The sequence below is a fragment of the Belonocnema kinseyi genome, chromosome 3 (assembly GCF_010883055.1).
Source record: "Belonocnema kinseyi isolate 2016_QV_RU_SX_M_011 chromosome 3, B_treatae_v1, whole genome shotgun sequence".
NCBI lineage: Eukaryota > Metazoa > Arthropoda > Insecta > Hymenoptera > Cynipidae > Belonocnema > Belonocnema kinseyi.
This window is the reverse complement of record NC_046659.1, coordinates 76,876,012-76,889,985: the sequence shown is the minus strand read 5'-3', so window position 1 is coordinate 76,889,985 and position 13,974 is coordinate 76,876,012. Positions and strand designations below refer to the sequence as shown.

Genomic DNA, 13,974 nt, shown 5'->3' with positions numbered 1-13,974 from the left:
TAGTTGAAATAATTTTACAAAGGGTATACTTATTACGATTCATTAAACATTAGTTGACTATAATTAAATATTGTACCTTAGCCAATTGAAATAATCTGAAAACTATTTTTATTTGCTCCTCATTAAATTGTATTTTTTTCGTCCACACTTCGTTTGTAAAACTATTAAGAGTTCGTAACTTGTTTAATTAGTGAAATGAATGCAATAAATATGCAGCGAATGAAGTACACTTAAATATTCACAATCGACTAAAAATCCAGTGTTTACCAGTGGAACTCTAACAATAATCTCTGCACCGGCCGACTAATTTTGACAAGAAGCGCGATAACATATGGCCTTGCAGAGAAACGATAGCGGGAATCTCCCACTTACGGCTTATCAATGAGGTGCTTTTTCATTGTCAATGTGTAATTTCTACATTATATCGGAATTACAAAACCAAACATACGAAGCAATATATTTCATAATGAACCCTGAAAAAGTGTCAATTTGAGAATAAGCACACCTTAAGATCAGGATTATGATGAAAACCACGATATGCATCAGATTCATTGGACACATTGCCTCTACAAAATAGTACGAAAAAATCAAATTAAATAAATTAAAAATTTCAGTGATGAAAACTTTCGAAGGAAAAACTTTGTTTCTTCTTAAAAAATTAGGGTCATTTTCAACTCCTCAACTTTGAAACAATTGTCATAGAATTGAGATTCCATGCCAAATAGTTTGGCATTGGAACTATATCAATACTTATATTTTACGACAAGATAGAAAGGATTCAGTTTCCGATGGTGAAATTTGGGGGATGTTTTTCCTCCTGAAAACGTATTTTTCGCTATTTAAATTGATATTGTTTTATTTTCTACTTTATATCCAAATCATACACAAAATATACGGAGAAATAATTTTTTTAGTTAACTTTGAAATTGCCGGAGTTTAAGGGTGAAATACCCTTAAACTTACAATCAGTTCTACAAATGAAAATCACGTAACACGCCAACACTAATTTTTTATTTTATAGTTAAATAAAGAAACGTAGTTTCCAATGGACTTGAAACAAATTTTTATACCAGAAAATCAACAACAAAAAAAAAAGGAATTTTTCTTAAAAAAAAAATTGAGGGTTGCAAACCCTTAATCAAAAATAATTGTCAAAGAATGGGAATTTGATGCCGAATATTTTGCCGTTGAAATGATATCAATATTCAAATTTTTTGTCGAGATATAAAAAAAATTCGATTTTCGAGGGTGAACTTCAAGGGTCGATTTCACCCCTTAGAATCGTTTTTCCGCCGATAAAAAAAATTGCTTATTACTTACTTTTTCGTACCCTACAACATATTAAAATTTCAAGAAAATTGGAGGCGGACACCTTGTAAGGGTTAATTGTAAGAAGTAATGCGCATTTGAATGTTGTACTTTATTTAAAAAAAGCGATTGTTTTTTTTAAACCTCCATAACTTTTGACCTAATTGAGATATTTCTTATTTTTCATTGATTCTAGTGGTGTTTATCGTCTTCTTTCGCAATTTGTCGGATAATTTAAAAAGGTATGAAATTAGCAAAATAGGAGCAATTTATCTGAAAAAATAAAAGTCTATAAAAAACACTCAACCTTACATTTTTTGCGATTTATTTTTTAATTTTTACTTCCATAGTCGAGATATCTTGTGTTTTATGTTGACTAAAAAACTTTTTATGCCAGGAGAATTTTTTGCTTAATATCGAATTTTCTACTTTTTCTTGGATACAATAACAGATACGAAAAAATGTTAAGATAAAAGTTCGCACATCTGGAAAAGTTCTATGGAAAATGTATAAATTTTTAGGAAAAAAAACTCTCCCGGCCTCAAAAATGTTTTAGCCCCGATTATGCTTATAGGATGTGTTTCTTTTAATAGCAGAAGATTTTCAACACTATTTGGAACAATAAAAAAGGTAGGGTTTTCCGAGAAACGTTTTTTCTCATGTTTTCAAAATCTAGAGAAAAAGATGATAAATATTTTTCTGGAAAACCTCATTTTTTCGTATATATTTTTACATTTTTTAACTAATGAGAAGGTATTGGTTTTACGTGAAAAATGACTTTCGCGGATTTCATCAAATGTCGACGTTTTGAGACCCCTTGAGTCAGAAAAAATAGTTGTTACGTAGGTCTGTCTGTCGTTCTGTCATTATAGTCTAAAAATACCATAAAATTTGAAGGAATTATTCGATTGAATTCCACTTTAGCACACTTTATAAAGATATAAAAAGAAAGGACAAATTCGTTATCAAGCTTTTTTTGAAGAAAATTCAAAAAGTGAGAGCATTTTCAAAATTTTTGAGACCACTTTTTTAATATTTGAAAATTCTTTCGACAAATTTTCATAGTAGAACAAAATACCAACAATTTATCCTGATTAAGTTTTTTGATCAAATAAAAATTACTAAAGTTATAACATTTTGAAAATCCAAAACAACCAAACGAAAATGAACATTTGCAGTAAAAAAAGCGTGGTATATGAGAAAGTCAGAAAAAAAAACGCTACTTCTTTAAGGCCCTACAAGATTGTCTATACGACTTTTTGCATTCTAATGAAAAAAAATCGAAAATTCAAATTTTTAGCGCAAAAAAACGAATGAAAAGGCAATAACTCAATTTTGTGGGCTACAAAACAAGATGTGAAAAGAGATATAGATTGACAAAAATTGTACATCTAAAAAAGAATAGTAAATTTGTCAGTAATTACTTTTTTGTAGGATAAGTAGTTTTTGTTTTCTTTTTGAAAAACTACATTGCAAATTAAAAAAATTATATTTTAGTACCACGATACAAGCTACCTGAATAAGTGAGACAACATTCGTTCAACCAACAAAGATTTCCAAATTTTTTACGTATGTTTTTTGATGGGAGGCGTAGTTTTTTTTATCGTAAAAAACAAGATTAAAAATAATAAAAATGATGAAAACAGGGCAATAAGAATAAGACTGTTTTAATTTCCATGCATATTATGAATTTTAATGTTATAAATTTATTGAAACGATACATGTTTCAGCGCAGCTAAGAATAAAATTTATTGCAAAATTAAAAACAGATATTAAACTCATAATGATAAATACAACTTGTACTTTATTTTGCAAAATCTCAATACCCAATGCCAGACAGAGGTACATGAAAAATGTATCATATTTGATATAAAAGTGTTGAACATAATATAGAAAATTTGACATTTTGGGCAAAATCGAGCGCGAATGATGAAATACGCGATGAGAATGTGTTCGCTAAATCCAAAAGAGCTTCAACCAAATAGGTTTTAACTAATTTTCTTTAAAAAAAATATATACCGTCCCCGAAATATTCGGTGATTTTAAGCATAGAACCCTCTCTGATTTGAAATGGATTCGGTCAGATGATTTGAATTAAATTTCGTTTGAAGGAGTTTAAAAAATGTTCATAAGATTTCAAAAGAATGTACAGATTTTAAGAGATTGCCATGGATCTTCAAAAACTATAATGGATTTTTATAAGATTGAGCAAATTTCAAGCGATTTTAAGGATTTACATAGTGTTTAAAGGGCTTTAATGGATTTAAGAAAACTCAAAATAAATCACGAGATTTCAGAGAATTTTAAAGGATTTCCATAAATAGCAAAGTATTTTCGTGAATACTGATAGTTATCATTTCACAGGATTTGAAAAGACTTTAAAAGATTCCAAAGCATGTCCAAGATTTTTAGAGGATTTCGTCAGATTTAAAAAGTTTATAAAGGGTTATAATGGATTTTTATGCCTTTTATTTAAGGATTTCAAGCGATGACAAGTATTTTCGACTTTAAAGGGGGCCAAAGCATGTGTTAATTAGCATATTTTAAGAAAATAATTAGAAAGAGGAAACTTACTTAAGATGTTTTTCGACTTCCCCATCCCCTCCCTATTCAAAAAAGCCTGATTTACTTAATGAAGGCTTCCTAAGACTCCCCGATTCAAAATATATAATAAATTCATATTGAAGCAGCTCGTTGATTCGATATGCTCTCAATTTAATTTAAATCCTTCCTTTTTAGCCCCTTTATGGAGAATATACGTATACATATTACATACCTACAGTACCTAACGAGTTTTGAGGGAAATAAAAGTTGAAGTTGGGCTCGTAACCGTCATTCAAACAGAGTAGGTCAAAAAAAAGCTACCATATATAAAAGTCGCTTCTTAATTAATACGTAAGTTTTACCTGTACACAGGGACGACTGCGATAAGGAACATGTTCTCAATATTCGGCTATCGAGTGCAAGATTGAATATTAATTTCCTGATCTCGTTGGTTCCTTTTCATATTGAGATCGAAAGATATTGACTCGACTCGCCTAGAAATTACAGGAATTTATAGGCAAGTCTAACCGTACGAAAATAAGGTTTTCTTTCTAATTAGAATTTTTTTCTCAATTTCAAAGAAATCTTAAGAATACTTTATTATATCTTTAATGATTACAAAAAATATTAGTTGGCGAGAAATGATTTATAAAATGGTGAAACTTTTGTTTCATAAAGAAAACTCTTTTTATAGTAAATATTTGAAAGGATAATACAGGTAATATAGCCAATAGTGGAAAAAGTGAGTTTATAAAGCTAGAATGTTCACATCGTGACATCTAAGAATAGAAAATAGTATAACATATATTTTTAGAATTGGAATAATATTATTAATGTTTCAAAACTACTACAGCACCTGTTATCCAATTTTTGAAAACGGATACAGAAATTGCGTTGACATTTTTCTAAATATAAATTCAAAATATTTCCGAAGATTTCGTGATATATATATTTAAAAGATTTCACAAAGATTTCAAACGGTAACAAACATTTGAAAAGATTTCGAAATTTCAAAAGATTTCAAGAGATATTTTTCTAGATTTCAAAAGACTTCAAAATATATAAACTATTTTACAAAATTGTTAAAAGATATCATATTATCTATAGACCTTCCCTATTTATTTATATTTCATTTTTATTGTTGGGCACATTTTTATCATTAATAATATTTTATGGTAGTTCTCTTTTTTCTACATCGTCTTATGTCAATACTCAAATCTTGATGTTCTATCTATATACCCGTGTGGAAATATGTCCGGGCAGTCTGGTTACAGGTCTGGCCCAGGTCTGGATTTATCTAGACTGTCTAGTCTGAAAGCACTGATTTAGCTCAGGTCTGACGCATGTATGGCTCAGGTTTGACTTTATCTAGATTGTCTAGTCTGGAAGGTCTGTTCTGGCCCAGGTTTAGCACTTGCCAGTTAACTAAAATCATAAGTTCCCTCAGAAAATTTTTTTGACATACTTTGCGAATATTACAGGATGTCTTAAATGATGGAGAATTAAAAATTCAACATATAAAAAAAGCCTTTTTTCTATCACTTTGACAGTCTGGCCTGGTCCAGGTCTGGCGCTGAACAGCGAGCCAATAGAGAAAAAATCTTAATTTCCATCACCAAATTTTTCTGACGTACTTTGAAATCGTTACAAGGTGTATAAAATGATGGAAAATACGAAATTCAAACTATGAAAACACGACTTTCTTTCTTATCATCGTGAGAGTCTCGTCTGGTCCAAGCCTGGCGCTGATCAGCGAGCCAAAAAAAAATGTAAGTTCGATACAGTAAATTTTTTCTTCCATTTCAACAAAGTCACAGAGCCTATATGTCAAAAGTTGCTCATTATTTTCCTAATAATATATTAATCCAGCCAAAAGTTAACTGTAAAAGCGGAGGATTTAAATGTAACAAATCTTTATTAAGTTATTAAATAAATGGTAAGTACAAAAACCTACTTTTTATATATTATGAAAGAATGAGTATAAGAAACGATAATTAAATTTATTGATTTTATTAATGGCAGTATATTTTTGACGCAAAATTTGAATTTTTACTGATTATATCAAACATGCATATTATATATATTTTCTAGAAAATAATGTTTTGCTTTTTGAGCATATACTAAAAGCGTATCCTCTAAGCATGGACGATATGATCCTCAACGATCAAACATTCATCGATCAGCCATTAACTAGTGGCTGACGAGCCAATAACTCGCGGCTGACTAGCGAATGTCTAGCGGTTGAACGGACGGTCTGGCCTGGGGCTAGCCAGAAAAAAACGTTACACTTTTGGCCAGGCCCAGCCCAGAACATCTGGTCAGCGCCAGGACGGGTATGAGTGAAAATAAAAAATTGTATTTATTCGATTTTTAGTTAAATATAAAAAAAGTATTTTAAATCATCATTAAAACGTTTTTTATTTACATTAATTACAATAAGTGCACAAATAATGAATTTCGAGACAAAAAAGTAGGATTTCATTTTATAATAATAACTTTATGTATATATTGACTATCTTTTAATATGAACTATTTATATCGATTTGTAAGTCTAAATTACAATAAGGTCTGCTTCTCGATGGTGAAAAAATGAAAATGATAATTTCATTATAATTATTTTTACAATAGAACTAATTAAAAAATTATTAACAGAAAACAATTACTATTTAATTGCTACTTTTACGCCCTAACTTTCTATATAAGATTTCTTTTATTTAAATAAACACAATTTCTTAATCAGCCTAATACTACTTATTTTAGTCATATTCTTACATTTGGAGGTAATTACGTAAGTGAATTTTAATAAAAAATCAAACAATATGTTTATTTATGAAGATTATATGATGAGAAATGATTTTAATGTTGAAAGCCATGTTAAAAAAATATTACATTAAATTTATATTAAATCAATTTTCAAGTAAAACGAGGGGAAAATTGATTATTTACCTATATTCAATTAACTTCAATCTTTGAAAATAACTATCTATAAATATTGTTGGTCTAAAAATAAACCCAAGGGAAATTTTAATTCTTAGAAAAAAATGCAATAGCTGATATTTAAACCAAAAGTATTAAATAAAAAAAGTTAATATCTGAAACAAAAATTATTATAATATTAAATCAAATAAAGTTAGCATCAACAAAAAAAGACAAATTTTCAACCAACACTTATTTTATGACAATAAAGACGAATTTTCAATCAAATACATTGCATTTTACTCAAGTAGTTGAATTTTCACATAAAAAAGGTCCATTTTCAAACAAAAATGGAATAGTCAAATTTTTAGTTAAAAAAATTGTTTACAGCCAAAAAATAGCGAATTTTCAAAAAAATATTAAAATTTTCAATTATAAATTTAATTTTCAACCGAAATGGTGAATAGTTACCCAAAAGTATTTGCAGTTTAAATAAAGTGCCACATTTTTCGAACAAGTAGTTCAATTTTCAACTAAAAGCGATCAGTTCAAAATGGAATATGTCCTAATAGCTAAAATGTGAAAGAAAAAATATTCCTATTTTATATAGAAAATAGACGATCTGTGAATCAAAAAAGATTTTTTTTTAAATAAAGAAAGGAATGTGATTCAACCAAATATGGAGTTTTAACCAAATATTTCAGTCCTCAATCAAATAGTTTAATTTTAATCTAAAAAATATCAATGTTCAATGGAAAACGGAATAGTATAATTTTCAGTTAAAAATAACCTTTTAAACAAAAAAATAACTGAATGTGAAACAAAAAATATGAATTGCCTGATTTATTTTTTAAACCAAGGTTTATTAAGTAGAAATGACTTATTTTTTAGTTAAAGCATGCTTGATTAATTTATTCAGTCAAATTTCGACTGATTTAAATTTAGAGCCTAATAAAAACCAGCTTTTGGTTATTCGATGGAAAATTAGGGGAGAATAAATAAAAAGTTCTCAAAAAAATTATTCTGACACCGTAACTTTATTTTTTCTTTTTGCGCAGTGTATGATATACTTGGCCATTCTCATCCCGTCCTTCTTGAGCATCCATGATGTAGGGTATTCCATTTCATATAATCTCACCCTTGAGTTTTTCAATGAAATTTTATTGCCTCAAAATTAAACCATAAAAGTTTGTGTATTCAAAAGGAAAGTTTAAGGAACTTTCAGAAAAATATTTTTTAGAAATGCTTATTATCACCATAAACCTCGTCAAATTTTTTTTTAAAGCCGTTGGTTCGAACTTTTTTTGGTTTGGTTTATACCCAAAAATATTTCAATTAAAAATGGTTCGTAAACCAAACTGTATCCTACCGCCTAACATGTTTCGCTAACGTAGAAATAGGGTGGGTTATGGTTTTGCGCCTAGAATGAGGATCTATGACTACAATTTACCGTAGTTCAAAAAAATATATTTCTTAATTATTTTGTGCAGCGCGCTCATTTGAAATGAAATGCTCCATGTGTAAAGCTTAACAAGTTCCTCCAGTCACTTTGATTGTCAATTAGGCACTAAGTAGGCATCCTCATTGGTGAAACGCAGCAGGAAGTCCGTTATAAGAAATAACACATCAGCTGCCTATGGATTGTAAAGGTACACTCAACGCTTTGCTTCCGAACGTTAGCGTCTCGCTTGATTCGATCCGCTGGGGACGCGTGGAATGTATTTTAAACGCACTTCTCGACAGCCTTGACAGGCCAAATGTGCGTTTATCTTCTTTATCCAAAGAGGCACTCCTCAATTCCGATTCTCATCTCAAATCTTTTCTCCCATCTCGAATAACGAGAGGAACAGAGCGAAACTTCCCGATGAAAGTGCCTACTTAGTGCGTAGACTTCATGCTACGATATGTGTAAATCAGATGCTTAATTTCGTCATGCATGAATGAACCAAAGAGCATCGTATGAAGAAAAGCGAATAAAATGAGGAATATGTTGTGGAGAAAAAACAGCAGTCACCGGGATGAGGATGAAGAATCTGAGATTCACAGAGGAATGAGTTGGGTGTGGGTGGCAAAACTGGTAAATGAGAAATACAAACGTCGGTCAGAACAGGGAGACCTTTCAGACTGACCACGATGCGATACATCCGAGTCGAGCACGCATGTCACGCGTATCACCCGTGCCGTGGCATAAATTTTCGCGTTTTCGCGTCTGCTCCATGCTACATTAACACCAACCAATGTCACGTCTCGTGTTAACGCGAATTTCTCGATGAGGTGTTGTCACAATGTCATGCTTCTTTTTCATTCTCGTTTACATAATTTATTGCCCCAACAACCTGTTTGCATGCGAGGGGTTCGTCCAAGTTTCTATTTTACTTACTTAGTTTTCATCATTACGGCACATAGTGGGAACAAATGCGCTTTTTTTGTTCAAAATTGCCCAAAACCTTTAATTTTGGTCCGATTTTGAATTAAAAAAAAATAAAGTTCATTAAATTTTGAAGAGCTTGACGCTGTCCTATATTTGTTTATCAGAAATTTTTTCACTGAAAGTAGGGAAAGACTGAAATTTTGTGAATAACAATGTTTCACGCTGTAAGGATGTACACTACCTACAATCAATCTCAAAAGATGCCTATCCTTAAAATGATTTATAAAACCAACAAATACGGATCTATTATTAATTTCTGTACATCTTGGTGGAGGCTTTTCAGCACATTTCAGAAAAAAATTTAAATTAAAATTGTTTATTTAACAGTAGTTATTTAAAGGTTTAGTTTTTCCTTTCTCTTTAGGGAAAAGTTACGATTCTTATTTATTCCTAATGAACAAGGTCTCATTTTATTCTTTGAAGGATTCTCTAAATTTCTATTTGGGTTAATTTTATTTTAAAAAAAATAATTAGGAAATCATTCAATTATTATTTTTGTGTACAAACAAAGATTAAATTTTAATTACCACCACGAGAATAGAAAGAAAAAACTAAACATTTAAATAACTACTGTTAAATCAACAATTTTAACCTTAATTATTTTTACCTGAAGCGTGCTTAGAAGTCTCCATCATGATTTGAAGAAATTAATAATAGATGTATTTTTGTCGTTTTTATCAATCATTTTAAAGATAGGCAACTTTTGAGATTGATTGTACGTAGTGTACATCCTTAATAACTGATTAGGTGAACTTAATATTGGCTTAAATTAATTTTTAGGGACTCATAGAACATAAATAACTTAGTAATTATTTAATTTATTTGTTATAAACAAATTTTATGAAAAAATGAGCAAATAGTCTTATTATCAGTAAAAAACTTGTGCTTGCTAAAAGTGCTGCATATTAATGTAGAAATTACATTTATTTACAAAACTAATTGAAAAGCTAATAATATCCATTGTTATAAACAATTGTTGTAGCGAAATATTAAAATTGCAAATTTTTGCAAGTTTTACTTTCCTTCAATCGCCAGAACGACTTCAGGTATTCCTTAGAGTAATTAATATTTAATAATATTTGATCAAATATAACAACTGAAATTTTTATAAACAAATTAGATTAAAAAATTCAAAATGTTGGCCCTTTCGCAAAGAAAAAATTGTTGTTTGCACTAGAAATGTTTTAAGCTATCGCACAAATGCCTGCTAGTTTAACAAACATTAGAAAACTTAACAATAACCACCGTTATTAACAATTATTGTGACAAAATATTTAAACTTAAAGTTCCATCAAATTTAAATTTTCTTTTAGGGCCAGAATGGCTATAGGTATTCCTGAAAATTTTATATCTTCGATAATATTTGGTCAAATTTAACAATTTGAATATTTATGAACAAATGAAATAAAAAAATTCGAATTTCGCTAGTTTTACGTAGTAAAAAATCTGGTTCCTTCATATACAAATTTGAGAATTAGAATTCATTTCCGTAACCATGGTCGCATCCCATCCATAGCAATTCTAGCGATTGAAGAAAACTAACATTTGATGAAACCTTAAATTTGAATATTTTGTTAAATATTTATTATTTCAAAGAATACCTGAAGTCGTTTTGGCGATTAAAGTAATTTTATCATTTGAAAAAATTTCAAATTTTAATATTTTGCCAAAAGAAATTTTTATAACAATGGTTATTATAAAATTTTTGATTAGTTTTGTAATTAAATGTCATTCTTACATCAATATGAAGCACTTCAAAAAAAAAATTTTTTTTAACGATAAAAAAACTATTTGCTAATTTGATCACAAAATTGGTTTAGAAAAAATAAATGGAATAATGAAACAAGTATTTGTATTCTATGAGTTACTAAACATTCATTTAAGACAATATAAAGTTTAACTAATCAGTTATTAAAGCGTAAAAAGTGGTTGTGTACCAAATTTCAGGTTTCCCATACTTCGAGTGAAAAAATTATTAATAAAAAATAGAGGCGACAAAAGTTCAGAGCGTCAAGCTTTTCAGGATTTAATGAACCTTCTTTTTTCTTAAACTCATAATTGGACCGAAATTGAAGGCTCTGGGCATTTTTAAACGAAAAAGTGCATTTCGTCCCACTGTGCGACCAACAATGTATCAAAAAGTGGCGTTTTGTGGCAAAAAAGCACCGACACGTCCCATTGACATCGAATTTAATGAAACTTTTTTACAAATATTTGAAAAATTTTATGGTATATTCAGAAACTGCAGGCAAAAAATAGACACTTTATATAAATAAATATATTCAAAATAAATAATCCATGCAATTCATCATCAATTCTTTACGTCTTGTCTTCAACAAAAACCGAGAAAGGACAGGAACTACCCCTATCAGTCTATCATATTTTTAAAATAAATTGTCACATTTCATCAACTGAAACCGCCGACAAAATTTACGAGATTTTTAAGCCTTTAGCTGATATATCTACACTCACATTAATATTCCGAAACTCTTAGGAACGAATCCTATTAAACTGACTAAAAAGTTTCAAATAAAAAATAATTACCAGTGACGACTTTTTAAGACTCCCGTTAATATATCTATATTCACATTAATATTCCACCGCCTTTAAGAGCTACTCCCATCACATTTAACGAACCCCGTTTCAGCTTCCTTCAACTAAAACCGCGAAAAAAACTCAAGAAAAAATAATTAACACATACGACTTTTAAAGACTTTGTTAATATATCTATTTCTATATTAATATTCCACGTTCCCTAGGAACTACCTCTATCACATTTATTGCATAAATTCTTACCTTTCATCAACTGAAACCGCTAAAAAAATTTCCAATCAAAAATAATTACCACACAGAGCTTTTCAAGTCTATATAGCTGATATACCTACCTTCACATTAATATTCCACAACCCTTAGAAACCACCTATATTACATTGAACGACCCCCGCTTCAGCTTCCTTCAACTAAAACCGCCTAAAAAAATTCAAATAAAAAATAATTACCACAGACGACTATATCTATTTTCACAGAAATATTTCACACCCCCTAGGACCTACCCCTATCACATTTAGTGAACCAAGTATCACCTTTCGTCAAATAAAAAATAATCAACGAACACAGCTTTCCAAGTCTCTAGCAGATATATCTACCCTAACAGTGATATTCCACAACTTAGGAACTAACCCCAATATATTTAACGAACCAAGTCTTACCTTTCATAAAAAAAGCAAAACAAAAAAATTTAATTTCCATGTCAATGGGAATAATAACTTTCTTACAAGAAGTACAATTTTTGTTTCTGTTTTTGATTACTCGGAGATTTTCGGCCCCTATTACCCCATTTACCTTGAGTACTTGACACCTTGAAATTCTGGCATCGGACTTGGTTTCATCACCAAAAATGACTTAAAAAATCACTACTATACCATACTTATTTGCAAATTCTAAATTAGGTAATTTGTTAAAATTAGAATATTTCATGCATATATTTAATAGTACACTAAACAATAATGAAGGTATATTCAGATGAAAAATATTTAAAAAGAAAGAACTGGTTATTTCTTATCGAAGTATCTCATAAAAATGACATGTGAAAAAATCAATGTCTTATCGCAACACACAAATTATTGCACAATAAACAATTTTAAACATTGTGCATCAAACAGTTTTTTTTCAGCAGGTAGATCTACTCGAGAATCAATCGAAGTAATTTTTTTTTTAAATCTCATCTGGTTGATTCGTAAATAATCTGTTTATCGAATTCTGTCCACCATTGACACACTGTGCGGCCATCCTGATAAACAAACTATACAACTGCATTTGGAGCGAACCCGAGATATTCCATAAAACGCGTTTATATATGTACATTTAACGTATGAGAGATTTGGAAAAGATAAGTACTGCTCCGGGGTAAATCGCTCATGGACTATTGATTAAAACAAGATAAAATTTTAAATTTAAATGGTTTATATGCAAAACTGTAAATATGCTACATTTTAATGTAGGTCAACATGGTTTCCGGAATAGGGGAAAACGACGGAATACCCGAAGAAGTGATGAAAGTGTTGCTGATCCAGGAAGAACTCTGCCGAGTGTGTATGGACACTACATTGAAGGATCAAGTCGATTTCGGCAATGTTCTTTATTTCATAAGTTATGGAACGGTGTTTTGGATAAATGAAGTTCAAATTACTACAGCTGGTAGTTTTAGCCAGAAAGCAGAGAATCAAGATTGACGAACAAACAGTGGTTGGGTAATGTTAACATGAATGCAGAGTCTCCTCAGGTAAAATGTATGGATGAGAATTTTTAAGAGGTATTTTATGGGGTATAGCATGATTTATTATTATTAAATAGCATGATGTTTCATAAAGAGACTAGGTTAAGTGTAACGAAGCGCAAGTCCATTTTCAGACTGACGACTGTAAACAAGTCAAGTTTAGAAACCATTGATTAAGTTTATTGCTGCAAACTTATTTTAGATTTTGCTGATAGGTTATAGAATGTCAGTCATAACATAGAGACTTGATGTTTTAAGAAGTAATTATTTCGTCAAGTAATGAGCTAACCTGTAATTTGTTAGGGCCTAAAGAATTAAAATAAATTAAAATACTTGAAAGATATCGAGGAAAGAAGTAAGAAAGATTAGAGCTTTATTTAGAAATTTGATTAAACGTTGACCTACGATGCTGACACCAAGTATGGAAGAGGAAAGCTGTCAAGTTAGAAAAATGAAGCTATTAAGATGTATAAAATACAACATAATGTAAGGCTAATGT

At 29.9% G+C, this 13,974-nt stretch overlaps 1 protein-coding gene across 1 annotated transcript in view; it reads left to right on the top strand.

Moving 5' to 3' along the window:
* Positions 1-13,376, top strand: part of LOC117169888 — a 36,865-nt gene extending 23,489 nt beyond the window's left edge. The window contains exon 3 of the mRNA XM_033356396.1: positions 13,201-13,376. Within this exon, the coding sequence (XP_033212287.1) occupies positions 13,201-13,376 (176 nt within the window). The remainder of the gene's footprint in view (positions 1-13,200) is intronic.
* Positions 13,377-13,974: the final 598 nt, after the last annotated feature.